The 16,178-nt window shown below is 36.8% G+C and overlaps 1 protein-coding gene across 1 annotated transcript in view; it reads left to right on the top strand.

The window, feature by feature from the left end:
• The window catches only part of SGSM1 (small G protein signaling modulator 1), a 1,353,076-nt gene that overhangs the window by 727,899 nt on the left and 608,999 nt on the right, over window positions 1-16,178 (top strand). The window contains exon 9 of the mRNA XM_044068489.1: window positions 8,111-8,274. Within this exon, the coding sequence (XP_043924424.1) occupies window positions 8,111-8,274 (164 nt within the window). The remainder of the gene's footprint in view (window positions 1-8,110; window positions 8,275-16,178) is intronic.

Below are 16,178 nucleotides of genomic sequence, written 5' to 3'. Positions count from 1 at the left end.
TTTAGCAAATTTAGCCTCTAAAGCTGGTATCACATACATGCTAATCAAGATAATAACTTGATGTTACACCCATTGTAAATCTACTTTCTTTATCACTGGATCTAAATTTTATTTTGGATATTATGATAGTCGTTTCTACAGAATCATTGCTCCTCTTTGCACTTTTTTATAGTGTGAGCCATGTAAGATTTCATATTGCCCAAATTTTAGTCTTTTCTTTGTGTGGTATATGTGATTGTTGTATAAAAACAAGGTCTGCTTTCTTACAATTCAGGTATTTAAGCAAACAATATCTATTTCACACCCAGAATTGCAGTTCCAACTGATCTGACAATTGGTTCTGTTTATGCTACTTGACAGATTAAGTGGTCATACAAAGACTAACTGCATTCAATACCAAGATTTAATGTTTTTTTTTATAAATCTTGTAAGTAAAATGAGTGACCTACATAATTTATTTATTTATTTTTTTACTTGTGAAAAAGAGGAGTTGTATGTACCTCTCAGCTTTTTTCATGTATCCAAGTCTTTTGGGTTTCTAGTACCATGACAGGAATGTATCCCATTCCTAACTCAAAGTATGATTAAAGTTCATGAAATTAGTATTGTTTCAGTTGTTGATGTTAGCCACAAGTGCTCTTCGTAGAACCCACAGTGTGCCCAGTTATGACTCCTTCAGCAAATCATGCAGAGTTACATGTATCAGTAATGTATCTAAATACGACTGTAAATTCTTTTTTATAAGACCTGTTGCTCCTACTACTATTGGAACTGTCTGAGTATCCTTTTTACATACTGCACTTGTTTCTGCCTGCAAACCCTGGTATTTTTTGACTTTGTGTCTTTCTGTATGTAAGACACTGGAGTCACTGGCTGTAGCAATTTTACTGTTCAGTGCTACTTTTGTTGTTTTTTCATGGACTACTGTATCTGGTTTTCATTCATGTATATTTTGAACTGTTGCTAGTGGGTGATCCCATGTGATGTAAACATCATTTTCTATAATGCTTCATTGCTTATGTTTCCAATGTTTTTCAGGTACTTTAGTTTTATAATATTTTCACAATCCCCAATGCAGCAGTCTTGCCACAATATTATGCTTTTCAGCATACAGTCATTCTGCCATTAGTATATCACAGTCAGGAACAAAATGTGCAACTATTTCCAATTCTGTTTTAAAAAACCTACATTTGTCTGTTTCTCCAACATATTCAACAGACTTTGTAAACCAACATGTACATAGTCCACTCTCTTGGGTCACCGATATTAACCATTCATCTTTGCATTTAAATTCTCCTCTCCTTAACCATAACTGTGTTTATTCCTGATCACATGAGATTGCTCCAAGAGTTTTCTATACTTGCAACTATATTTATGCATTTTCCATATTTCTTGCCTTCTCATGTGATCCTTCACCTTTTATACTTTCTTTTGTTTTTTTGGCACATTCAGTTGCTGCCTGATTTTTATCTTCTACTGGTTTGATTTCCATTCCCACTTGATACCGTAACGCTTCTTCTAAACTAAGCAGGGAAGTCATCTTAGACTTATTCTCCTCAAGTAAAACTTTACATTTGGATCTTGTGAGGTCAGCAGATATGTATGCAGTCTTACAATTGCGGATCTGTGCATGTAATCAGTTTTGAGGAGGCCCATACCTCTTTCAGAACGGAGAATATATAGTCTTGCTATGCACTTGATTTTTATAAATCATTTGATAAGCATGAAGCATTCTTCTTGTTTTCCTGTTCAACCAATCCAACGCATTGTGGGGCCAGTCAATCACTCCAAAACTGTAAGTTAGGACAGGAAGAGTACATTGATTTATAGTTTGGACTTTGTTCCTAGATGTCAATCTTATTTTCAGTATTAATTTTAGTCTTCTAAAATATTCCTTACTAAATGTTATTCACAGTTGTTCATGTTTTATTGTTGATCCTTCATCAGTTTCAAAATATTTATACACTCCTTCTTGCAGAAGCTCTTTTATATCACATTACTGTCCCAAACTGATGTTTTCTTGGTGCTACAGCTTTCCTGATTTAAAGATTACTTTTGCACATTTATCAAGACTAAATGACATTCTTTTATCATCTGAAAACATTTTGACGACTTGCAGTTGTGCTTTCAGTTCCTCATCTGATGAACTGTACAGTTTTAAATCATCCACAGAAAGAAGATGAGAAGTCTTTACTCTTTGTTGTGTTCTGGGAGCCATATTGTAACCATGAAACAATCTGTTAAGTAAACAGCTTAATGGGTTAAGGGCAAGAAAAAAGAGCAGCAGTGACAGAGTCACCCTGGAATATCCCCCCTTGAATTGTTATCCCTAGAATAATAATTTGTCCTTTATTATGGCTTAACTGCAAAGTGGTTTGCCAGTGTTCCATGGTTGTAATGTAACTGATCAGTGTAGGGTATATCTTATATATTTTAATCACTCTTTTATCCATGAATGTAGGATACTGTCAAACTTTTTTTGTAGTCTGTTCATGCCATATTTAGATTCTTCCCCATTTTACAGTTCTCCATTTTGACTTTGTTTAACAACAAATTATCCTTTGTTTGATATGACTTTCTTTTGTTGTCCCTTTGTTCTGTTGCCATGAGTTTTCATCTAAATGACTGTAAACTCTGTCGCCATTAATTCCAGTGTATATTTTATACATGGTCAGAAGGCAAGTTATTGGTCTATAGTTTGATGTATGAGGTTACTGATGATGTGATAAATACCAGAAGAAAATAAAGTGAAGTTTCATAAAAAGATCGGAATGCTTGCATATTAGTGAGTACTTCATATTGTTTTCTTTCGTGTGCACTCATATTTTGGATTGAAGACAAGCAAGAGAACATTATGATGAGAATAAAACTGACATTTAGGTAGAGTTGTACTCTAAGCTATATATGAGTAAATGTACTTGCCATCTGCAGGTTTCATTCCGTCCATCCATCTATCCATCCACAACCTCTTATTCCCATTTTTATACATGAGGTTGGGGTGTCATTTCAGTCATCTACAGCCAAGGCTTACACCACCAGGTGGCTTGCCCTGCTGCAGTAGTTCTTCCACACCAAACACACACATACTCACACACACTGAAGTCTATGACCAATTTAGAGTGTCTAATCCATGTACTGCATGTCTATGGAATATGGGAGAGAACTGGAACACCTGGAGGAAACCCATGTGAACACAAGAAGGGCATGTAGACTCTGCACAAAAGGCATGCCAGCTGATAATCAAACCGAGAAACCTTTTGCTGTAAGGCAACAACACTAACCTCTGTGTCACTGTACCACCCTCCCTTCCCGAATATCATTGTAAGCTCAAGTTTCATAGGTTCATAGGTTCATAGGTAGGTACTAGGCTATTGGCCCAAGGGCCTACGTAAGCCTAGCCAGCAAGTTTCCATAGCTTACGCCACCCAAGAAAGTTATTTTCCTGTGCCACTGTCCAGCAGAGACTCAGAAGTGATCCCCAGGGTGTATTTCTTATTTTCCATCCACTCATCAAGATTTTTCTTGAAGAGTGCTAATGAAGAACTTTGCTTGACATAGATGGGTAGCTTGTTCCAGAGTATAGGAAGTCTCTGGGACAGGAATCTATCCCTCCAGCATGTCCTGTTAATTGTGGTGACAAGGTTTAGGTCCCTAGAGCATGTAGCTCGGAGGGATTGGGATTTCTTTAGGTGTAGCATGTCCAACAGCTCTGGGTTTGACATAGCTTTATATGTTAGACAGAGATCACCTCAGAGTAGGCGATATGCTATGGAGTAAAGCTGGAGTTTTTTGAGGCGGTCAGTGTAGGGCATTTGTTTGAGGCCAGTAATCCTCTTTGTGAGGTACTTCTTTGGCCTTTCCAGCTGTTGCAGATGTCTTGTGAGGTACATTCTAAAAGGAGCGTTGTACTCTATAATGGGTCTAATGAATGATGAGTAGAGGGGAACAATGACCTCTTTTTTCCTGGATGAGAACCCTTTTATGATGAGGTGTGCCACCTAGAAGGACTTCCTAACTACTGTGGTGATGTGACTATAAAAGGAGAGACTACTGTCCGCCTGGGTCCCAAGGTCTCTTATCATGCATTCAGTGTTAAGTAGATTGCTGCCTATGTGGTAATTCATGGGTACAGAGTTTTTACCAAAGGGGATGACACTGCACTTTTTGGCATTGAGCTTGAGGCCATGGCTCTGACACCAGGCATCTGTCTCAGTAAGGCCCTTCTGTAGGACATCCACATCATCTGGGGACTTGAGTATGGCTCCTAGTTTGCAGTCATCTGCATACTTCGTTAGCCAGAGGCCTTCTGTGTTAGCCTGTACTTCAGAGAAGTAGATACCAAACAGGTGAGGTCCCAGGACGGAATCCTGTGGTACTCCACTTGTCACTGCTTTGAGGTCAGATTTGGATTCTGCAACTTTTACAGTGTGGGTTCTGTCAGTGACACAAACAAAGTCAGTGAGCCAGTTGGCAAACCATCTTGTGACATAGGGATTTATACCTAGTTTAGTGAGTTTAGCTATAATTCCAGAATGGGGGATGGTGTTGAAAGCCTTGGCGAGGTCAAGATAGGCTGTGTGAACCACCTTACCCTCATCCACGGCTTTGGTGACTGCCTCAAAGAAGTCGATCAGGTTCAGGAGGCATGATCTGCCTTTCATGCACCCAAACTGGGTGGGATCCAGAGTTTGGAGTTTACCAGTGTCTTTGTTTATGAGTTCCATGATGATACATTCCATGGCCTTGCAGACCAGGCTCGTCAGGCTAATAGATCGATAGTTTCCATGATCAGTGGTGGCTCCCCCTTTGTGGAGTGGAATAACTGTTGCTGTGTGCCATTCAGTGGGCACAAAGCCTGATGCGAGGCTATTATTGAACATGGTGCTTAAGTGGGGAGCCAGTTTGTTCTGAAATTCATGTAAAACGCAGTCTGGGATGTTGTCCGGTCCCAGGGATGCTGTGTTTTTGGGTTTAGAGAGTGCAGCTTTTACCTGTGTAGTTGTTATTACAGGGACTCTGCATTCTTCCTGTATAGATATGGGCCCTTTAGGGGGTGAGAGGGGGGTAAAGTTAGCACTGAACCGATCTGCCAGGATGTTGGCAATATCAGTTGGTTCTGTAATTTTCATGCCTTTGTGCTGTAACTCAGAGCAGATCTGGGTGTTGCCGTCTAGATTCTTGATATAGCTATAGAATGCTTTGTAGTTGTCCTTGGATTTAGTGGTGATTTTGTTTTCGTAGCTAGCTTTGGAGGATCTTATAAGGGATCTCAGCTTCTTACTGATGCTGACCAGGGACCCCCTCCACTCATTGGATTTTACTCTCTTTTGCAACAGTTTCTTCCTTCTGTTGTATAGTTAGTTTATGGCAGGGGACCACCAGATTGGCTTCCTTTTTTTGGAGGATAACGTCTTGGTTCTGTTTGGGATAGCATGATCCATGCACTCGTGTAAGTGCTTATAGAGTGTATTTGTGTAGGATTCAGCAGTTGTAACTGTATTGTCCATCTGCATGGGTGTCATGAAGTTCACCACTTCTGTCTTAAGAAGCATGAGGTTGGCTTTGGAGAAATTTTTTACTGTGGTTTCCTTAATGGGGGGTGGGAGCGGAATGTGGATATCAAGGGTGACAAGCTTATGGTCTGATCAGACCAACGAGGAGTTGACTTCAGGTGTGGAACACCGGTCACTCGTGTTGGTAATGACTAGGTCTAGGATATTGTTGGCCCTGGTGGGGGTGTGGATAAGTTGATCTAGGGCATTGAAGTTTATTAATTCCAGAAAGCGTTGAGCTAAGGAGTTGGTATACGACTAGTTTTCCCACTTAATGGTGGGGTAGTTGAAGTTGCCCATTATTAGGGTGATTGGTTGAACCCTAGTATTTTCCAGTACATCAAGAAAAGAGGAGTGGGAATCCTGGGGCATGGTGGGGGATCTGTAGCAAGCTACAATTTGGATTGCAGTTTTGCCCAGAGTTAGTTGCACTTGGATAACCTTGGATGCATTATGCTGAGCAACTAGCCTGGAGGTGTGGATATCCTTAATGAATATGGACACACCCCCGCCTTTGGTGTTTTGGTTCAGATTACATGGCCAAAAAGTGTTTTATGAGTTATAGCCTAGTAGTGCAGGGGTGCTCTCTGAAGCCTTGAACCAGGTCTCAGTCACTGCACAAATATCGATGTTCTCCATTTTAAGGAGTGCCTCGAGTGAGTGCATTTTGAGATTTAGACTTTTTAGATTTTTCCACTCTGTAACATTGTACTACAGAGTAGCGTGCTTACAGCCAGTCTCCAAAGGATCACTTGTGGAATAGTACTCCTTCCTGTTCTATTTCCATCCTACATTCATATGAAAATATACTTGAATTAAAAAGTGACTGTTAGTACAGATATATCTGTTTATACCTTAAAACAATATTTTTCATTCAGGTAAAGTTCCCTTCCCCTACCTAACAACTGTAATAGCACAAATATGAACTAATTTAGCAGTATGTTACTTTTCCTCAGTTAGTAGACATTCCATCAGCCTTGCAGCGTTTGTGTCCTGGTATGAAGTGATGAGACAAATATCTGGTTTTGGGATGTAGATACATTTGTTGTTCTCTGAATAAATGGATTAGATGAACTCTTGGTTACAAAGGTGGAGTACGCTCCAGGGAACCATATGTTTATATACAAACTTCCTTACATGACTTTGTATTGACTACTTAGAAGAATCCTCTTTACCAAACAAGGCCAGTAAGGCAAGTAACCAAGAAACTTGGATTTCACTAGTGAAGTGCATCGGTTCCTACCTCTTAGCTTATAACCCACCTCTGTTTCATTCTTAACTGGAGTTGAAGGACAACAGGCATACACGCCAGTCAAAGAAAGGAAGGAAGATATTACAGTACAAGAGAAAACATTTATAACATGATTGAAAACACATTTCTATAGGTATCTAAAGAATATTATGTTTGGATATGGATCTTAACTCATTACAGACAGGTGAAGTCTGTAGGTGTTTCTGCAGTTACATCCTACTGATGGCTCTAGGCATCAATATTGCTTGTTCATGTCTGCATTAATAATTTTAAAACCATGATACAAATATAGTGTTAAGGCATTTCATCTTGAAGCTCATACAATGACAAATACAACTCTATTGATATTTGAGCTCTGTTTACAGCAGGTAATGAGATATTAATTGCTGTTCATATAATATTTATTTATATTGTTACAAATGTCATGTTTTCCTACATATATTAACAACCATATAGCACAGATAGAACTACTTAGCCTCATAAGAAAGCTCTCAGCTGGATTAACAAAATGCTACTAACAATATGTCTGTAACTTGAGTAGTTGCTGAGATGTTTACAAAATATTACAAATGTAATAGCTACTGTGTTTACTGTGGCTTATAAAGTTCATTACCATTATAACAAGAGTTTGTGCTGAAGGGGTTGCCATTTACATTTCTTTAGTAACACCTATGGTTCCAGAGATATGAAGATTTGTTTGAAAAGTGAGGACATAATTTGATTCTGTCAAAAAGCATGGGCTCCATCCATTGGAAATTACAGTGAAAACTTCCAGAAGTCTGTTGGAGGGAATGAGTTAAATCATTTGTATACTCACATTTCAGTGCTTATGTCCTTGTACACTTTTTGTAGACAAAGACTATTTAAAAATGGCAGTGTCCTACTCATTGTTTCCTATTAGATGCTGTACTTTACTGATCATAAGAGTAACACCAATGTTCTGATTCCTGCCATTTAATAGATGTATTTAAATGTATCATAAGCGCAGGAAAAATGAGTGACCTAATGTTGTGGTAAATGCATGCATATTTATCATAATTAGGCATTTATAGGCATCATAACTTGCATTGTCAATAACTAAATTATATATCCGTCAAAATAAAAATAAGCTTTTGAGAAAAAGAATAGAATACAACTCTATTCAATGTATTCATTGTGGCAGAACATACTGTAATAAATTGCAAATTATCCATTTACTGAGCATTACTTTTCCAAGCAGGTATAGTTTCTAACTAGATAGATTTGAATCTGTTTGCATTTAGTGTTCCCTATAACCATTTTTAAAAAATTGTATTTGTTTTCACAGTAGATAGTGGTGGTACAGTAGTTCTAGTGAGTCAGGATGGAATCCAGCGACCACCTCTACGGTTTCCAAAAGGCGGACACCTTTTGCAGTTCCTCTCTTGCTTGGAAAATGGTCTACTTCCTCATGGCCAGCTGGATCCACCACTGTGGTCTCAGAGAGGAAAGGTATAAACTTATTTCCAAAAGCATGACTTGCTATGTAGTTTTGATTTAAGGCTCATTTGCTAATGTACATTTGTGTGTTGAGTATGAGGAAAATGTTTTTGATTTGCAGTCATTTATGATGTGCGTTGCAGAAAGCACTGCCCTCTTGGATCTGCTATCTGTAGAATATGCATTGTAGGTTAAGTCAGTACTCCACTTAATATTAGAAGATGGTAAACTGAAAAGGCATGATTGAATGAGTAGTCATTATGTATCATAATCTCCTGTTGGCATACAAACTTGCACTGCCAGAGTGTACACCTAAAGGCTATATTATGCATGCTTTTCTAAATGAATAAATAGTACAATAATACTGATAATAATAATAATAATAATAATAATAATAATAATAATAACACTAGTGGCAGCCACAGTGATGCAGCAGTTTTGCCCAGAGTTAGTTGCACTTGGATAACCTTGGATGCATTATGCTGAGCAACTAGCCTGGAGGTGTGGATATCCTTAATGAATATGGACACACCTCCGCCTTTGGTGTTTTGGTTCAGATTACATGGCCAAAAAGTGTGGTATGAGTTATAGCCTGGTAGTGCAGGGGTGCTCTCTGGAGTCTTGAACCAGGTCTCAGTCACTGCACAAATATCAATGTTCTCCATTTTAAGGAGTGCCTCAAGCGAGTGCATTTTGAGATTTAGACTTTTTAGATTTTTCCACTCTGTAACATTGTACTAGAGAGTAGCGTGCTTACAGCCAGTCTCCAAAGGATCACTTGTGGAATAGTACTCCTTCCTGTTCTATTTCCATCCTACATTCATATGAAAATATACTTGAATTAAAAAGTGACTGTTAGTACAGATATATCTGTTTATACCTTAAAACAATAGTCTGTTTTACCTTAAAACAATAATATTTTTCATTCAGGTAAAGTTCCCTTCCCCTACCTAACAACTGTAATAGCACAAATATGAACTAATTTAGCAGTATGTTACTTTTCCTCAATTAGTAGACATTCCATCAGCCTTGCAGCGTTTGTGTCCTGGCATGAAGTGATGAGACAAATATCTGGTTTTGGGATGTAGATACATTTGTTGTACTCCGAATAAATGGATTAGATGAACTCTTGGTTACAAAGGTGGAGTACGCTCCAGGGAACCATATGTTTATATACAAACTTCCTTACATGACTTTGTATTGACTACTTAGAAGAATCCTCCTTACCAAACAAGGCCAGTAAGGCAAGTAACCAAGAAACTTGGATTTCACTAGTGAAGTGCATCGATTCCTACCTCTTAGCTTATAACCCACCTCTGTTTCATTCTTAACTGGAGATGAAGGACAACAGGCATACACGCCAGTCAAAGAAAGGAAGGAAGATATTACAGTACAAGGGAAAACATTTATAACATGATTGAAAACACATTTCTATAGGTATCTAAAGAATATTATGTTTGGATATGGATCTTAACTCATTACAGACAGGTGAAGTCTGTAGGTGTTTCTGCAGTTACATCCTACTGATGGCTCTAGGCATCAATATTGCTTGTTCATGTCTGCATTAATAATTTTAAAACCATGATACAAATACAGTATTAAGGCATTTCATCTTGAAGCTCATACAATGACAAATAAAACTCTATTGATATTTGACCTCTGTTTACAGCAGGTAATGAGATATTAATTGCTGTTCATATAATATTTATTTATATTGTTACAAATGTCATGTTTTCCTACATATGTTAACAACCATATAGCACAGATAGAACTACTTAGCCTCATAAGAAAGCTCTCAGCTGGATTAACAAAATGCTACTAACAGTATGTCTGTAACTTGAGTATTTGCTGAGATGTTTACAAAATATTACAAATGTAATAGCTTCTGTGTTTACTGTGGCTTATAAAGTTCATTACCATTATAACAAGAGTTTGTGCTGAAGGGGTTGCCATTTACATTTCTATAGTAACACCTATGGTTCCAGAGATATGAAGATTTGTTTGAAAAGTGAGGACATAATTTGATTCTGTCAAAAAGCATAGGCTCCATCCATTGGAAATTACAGTGAAAACTTCCAGAAGTCTGTTGGAGGGAATGAGTTAAATCATTTGTATACTCACATTTCAGTGCTTATGTCCTTGTACACTTTTTGTAGACAAAGACTATTTAAAAATGGCAGTGTCCTACTCATTGTTTCCTATTAGATGCTGTACTTTACTGATCATAATAGTAACACCAATGTTCTGATTCCTGCCATTTAATAGATGTATTTAAATGTATCATAAGCGCAGGAAAAATGAGTGACCTAATGTTGTGGTAAATGCATGCATATTTATCATAATTAGGCATTTATAGGCATCATAACTTGCATTGTCAATAACTAAATTATATATCCGTCAAAATAAAAATAAGCTTTTGAGAAAAAGAATAGAATACAACTCTATTCAATGTATTCATTGTGGCAGAACATACTGTAATAAATTGCAAATTATCCATTTACTGAGCATTACTTTTCCAAGCAGATATAGTTTCTAACTAGATAGATTTTAATCTGTTTGCATTTAGTGTTCCCTATAACCATTTTTAAAAAATTGTATTTGTTTTCACAGTAGATAGTGGTGGTACAGTAGTTCTAGTGAGTCAGGATGGAATCCAGCGACCACCTCTACGGTTTCCAAAAGGCGGACACCTTTTGCAGTTCCTCTCTTGCTTGGAAAATGGTCTACTTCCTCATGGCCAGCTGGATCCACCACTTTGGTCTCAGAGAGGAAAGGTATAAACTTATTTCCAAAAGCATGACTTGCTATGCAGTTTTGATTTAAGGCTCATTTGCTAATGTACATTTGTGTGTTGAGTATGAGGAAAATGTTTTTGATTTGCAGTCATTTATGATGTGCGTTGCAGAAAGCACTGCCCTCTTGGATCTGCTATCTGTAGAATATGCATTGTAGGTTAAGTCAGTACTCCACTTAATATTAGAAGATGGTAAACTGAAAAGGCATGATTGAATGAGTGGTCATTATGTATCATAATCTCCTATTGGCATACAAACTTGCACTGCCAGAGTGTACACCTAAAGGCTATATTATGCATGCTTTTCTAAATGAATAAATAGTACAATAATACTGATAATAATAATAATAATAATAACACTAGTGGCAGCCACAGTGATGCAGCAGTTAGCATTGTCACCTCACAGCAAGTGGTTCTCTGTTTCAATTCTCAGCTGGGGTGCCTTCTGTGTGGACTCTGCATGTCCTCCCTGCGGTTGCGTGAGTTTCGTCCAGGTGATCCAGTTTCCTCTCACATTCCAAAGACATGCAGTAGGTGGATTAGACACTTTAAATTGGCCGTAGGTGTGATTGGGTGTGCAAGTGAGTGCTACAGATGAACTACCTCAGCAGGGCTAGCCAGCCAGTGGTGTAAACCTTGGCTCGAGATGATTGTCACTGTTGAAGTGATACCCCGACCCCATGTGCAAAATAAGAAAAAAGGGGTTGACGATGGACAGAAATAGTACAATAATATGTACTGATTTTTATGTATCATGTGGCTAAAAGTGAGTTTTATCTAAGCTGAAATATCATTGTTTATTATTTTCATCTCTTATTGTTAAGATTAGCTGGTGCTAGTTGACAGCATTTTCTGTTGCTTAAGTAATCACAGAAAGCTGTGCTACAATATCCGTGTGTGAGTGTGTGTGTGTGTGTGTGTGTGTGTGTGTGTGTGTGTGTGTGTGTGTGTGTCTGCGTGTGTGTATATCTATATATATCTGTCTATATATGTGGATCACTATCAGTTGATTGAGTTTACAGAAACTCGAAATTCATATTGGCAAGACAATATGATCGAATTTCTGAAAACCTAAAGCTTTTGAATGAAGACTGCTGTACAGTGAGGATCAGGAGATTTACCATTTTCCTCAATGTAGTGTGATCTCAGAGTTGGTATATAAAATTAGCAGAGGGTGCAGGAGCACAAAACCATAATAAATATAGATTTTTATGTTTTTCTTTTTTCTTTTTTTGACCTCAGTGTTTTTTTATTTTTTTCATGTGAAATGTTCAGGTTTTCAGAAATTTGATGATATTGTCTTGCCGATATGGATTTCGAGTATCTGAAAACACAATTAACTGACATAGGTCCATACATATATATATATATATATATATATGTGTGTGTGTGTGTGTGTGTGTGTGTGTGTGTGTGTATACGTGTGTCTGTCTGTCTCTTTGTATTTGTAAGTGTACCAGAGATGCAGCATAGTTATATTTTAGCCAGTGGTATGCTACAGTCCAGTGTTTATATTGCCAGGCACCCCAGACTATATAACAAGGTGCTGATATCAGATAGTTCTGAATATTTACAGTAACAAAATGCTGTTGTAAAAGATATGCATGCATACAGAATGAGGTCTTTCAAGTAGCTTTGTATTTTGAATATTGTACAATGCAACACATACACTGTTGGACCCCTAGCACTATATAACCTTGTATGTATGTATCAATATATACATATATATGTATTTATTTGTTAACTGTGTAGGTAGTCTGGTCTGTAGACTGTTTTTAGGCTGCCATTTTACTTGGAAGTTCTATTTAGATGGTTGTTGAGGTACATATATGAGTAACCAGACATGATTGCATACAAATAGTGTAGTGATGTGCTTTGGCTCTGTCAGCTCACACTATTTTCCCAAAAGATCCTACACCTATGGCATAAGCTACCACTGCATGTCAAACAAAGTAGTTCCCTAACCCTCTTTAAAACAAACACGGATGAAAAGATGAAAATCCATCAGGTCCGCCTCAGTTGGTCTTCTCAGACCTTTATTGACTGGGGAAGAAACTGTTTGGTATTGCAGTGTCAAGGCAATGGTCTTATGGACTGATCACCTGGTACGAACCCATGAACCTAAGAATACATTATATTATATTATACAGTGTCAGAGGCTCAGCAGGTAACTCACATAACCATTTATTGCTGTGTGGATCAGTAGACGATTGTAGGTTCTATTACCACATCAAGTACTAGGATTCATGTTCTAATACTAACATAATAGAACAGCATAAATTAATTGCTGCACTACTGATACTGTCATATAGTTGAAATGTTAAACTGAGGTCCCATCTGCCTGAGATGGTAGCAGCTTAATTAGTTATCAGAAGAAAAAAAAACTGGAACACTATGTTAAATTTCCATTTTGTAAAATTAAAAAAAAAAAATCAGATCATACATACAGGAGGAGCAATAACAAATATCACAAAAATCAGAAAGCTAATAAACTGAAATAAATTACATTTGGTCAACCCATATAAACATTTTAACCATTTTCCCAGCGCCTTTATCCAAACCACTTTTGTTTACATATTGTAGTCTTATTTTTCTATTTTATCTTTTTACCCCTTTTATTGTACATCAGCTTTCCATAATGTCCTAAGTATATCATCTAAATAGTTTTTTTTCCATTTTCCCTAGAAATGCTATATTTACCATAACAGATAGTTTATTTGTGTTTACACCATATTAAAATATGCAACCATTTTCCTAAATCCTCTAATTATCATAAATTCTATAAAAAACATGCCTCTTCAGCATTACATAGTGTACATACAAAGTCTTTATATCTATATTTGATATTTTTATTTACTTGTATTCTTTCATGTATTGATCTCCATAAAAATCCATCCAGTTATAGAAGGTAGCATTCTCAGTTCTTTATTCTTTCCTCAAGTTCCTTCCGTATTTTTCCATACAAATTTATGTGCACTGCACAAGATAAAGATTTACCATAATATGTTCATGCCATCTTGTTCTAATTTTAATGTCTTTATTATCTTGAATATCTTAATTAATACCATATAATTTCCCACTGTCATCATCTTCTTTGCTTGTTGGCTCTACCAAACCTCTCCATATTTACAATTAAGTATTTTCCCTGTAGTATTGTTATTTTCTTGGTCCACAACCTGAATTACATTTCAAATATGTGATGATGTGAAATGAACGGGTCCCCTTCAAAACATCAAATCTCTACAATATCGAATCCGGCTTCATCGAGACAACTTCACCAAATCCTCATTACATCGAATGCCTGGAACAACGAAAACTAACCCTAGGAAAAGAACCATTTGGCCACTATGGTGAACCTTGCCTTTTCTCCACTGTAGCGAGATCTCAGAGTTGGTATATTTAGCCACCCACTTGGAGTGTTTTCTTGTTTTGCTGTTTGTGTTTTGTCCTGGTGGTGGAGTACTTGTTTACCTAGGGTTATTTTTCATTTTTCAGGCCATTTGATGTAATGAAGATTCAGCAAAGTCATCTCCATAAAGACAGATTCAATATTGTGGAAATCCAATGTTTTGATGAGGATTCAAACTGAACTACTGGATTGAATAAATTTATTGTATCTTCTTTTTTTATACTATATATATAATCGCCTGCATCATAGACTTCAGCCTGCAAGTGCAGGAAGATAAAATGACAAACATTCCATTGAGTTTGTTTTCCACTGAAAGAGTTACCTCATAAATCCCTGCCAAATAAATCCCTATTCTTTTGAGAATTTAATTCATAAGATGCATTAACCCAAACATTTCCTCAGTGAAATACCATGCTTAATTTTCTCCACACTCTCACTTCATTATTTCACTTTTATCTTTCTGTTGCCAAATCATATTTATATTTTTTCCCTTTCTTGGAAGTAAGCCATTCCTGTACTGTGTCCCTTTCCCATTTCCTTTACCTTTTTTTAACTCAAACTAGGCCTAACTATACTTAATTTTATTTGTATTGTCTGATACATGTTTTGCATATTGAGCTTGTTTTATTTGTTTTATTTATACTTTGTTGATTGGGTTAATCCCACTGGGCACTGGACTCTTTGCAGGGGAGACCTGAGGTAGTGTTTATACTACTAGGGGAAGTAGGGCCAAGGCTTTGAGGAATTTACATTACTCTTTCTGTTAGGCTCTGATAGGATCTTTTACATCCACCTAAGCTACCACCAAATCAAGCAGACGGGACCTTGGTTTAAAGTCTCATCTCAAGGATGGCATACTCAGGAGTGTGGCACCCCCCCAGTGGTGCACTGCATTGTCAACATTTTGATTAATTAATTAATCCAGTTACCTGGAGTAGGACTAGAACTCACAGCCTTCTGCTCTTACAGCAACAAAGGCAAGTGTGATATCTCTTGATCCACTGGCACTAGTTGTTTTACTTTTAAACTTAAAATATTATTTCTTGCTAATAAAAATTGATAATTTTATCCCTGTGAATATCTAGCATCTTCACTCTTACATTTCCTCATTAACTTTATTTAGGTTGTAGTGGGTACCCCTGTTTCTCCCCCCACTATTCGTCAAAAGGTAAAGCTATCCTTTTACCAAAAACTAATTGTATTAGTCTCTCAAATTTATCTCCTAATCTGTAACTCTTTAATTTCAAACAATTTAACTCCAAATCCATAACTCCATAATTTTAAATAATTGATCACATACAACATCACTGAAAGCTTTTTTATATATATTCTTACCACTCTTTATTTATTTATTGTATTATTCACCATGTCATTAATTTGTTTCTTTGACATAATTAACATAATTCTGACATATTTTTACTGATCCAGTATACTTCCTTCTCCATTATTTGTCATGATATCCCTACTTCTTAATTGGCACTATTTTTATTGTAATGTAATCACAGTTTAATGAATTTATTGGCCTCACAGTCATCAATTAGACTTGTCTCCTTTCTTTCAGATAAATTTAACCAGACTTACCATTACTTCTGTATACCTTATTTCTTTTCCAGCTGCTAATTTAACACTTAACAAGTATATACTATAAGTGTTCAATAGCAGAACTCTTGTATCAGCCATTACGTAAATCATTTTTTCTTGGCACATTTATTT

The sequence above is a fragment of the Protopterus annectens genome, chromosome 4.part0 (assembly GCF_019279795.1).
Source record: "Protopterus annectens isolate FY-2018-M chromosome 4.part0, PAN1.0, whole genome shotgun sequence".
NCBI classification, from domain to species: domain Eukaryota; kingdom Metazoa; phylum Chordata; order Ceratodontiformes; family Protopteridae; genus Protopterus; species Protopterus annectens.
This window is presented reverse-complemented; position numbering and strand designations above follow the sequence as displayed.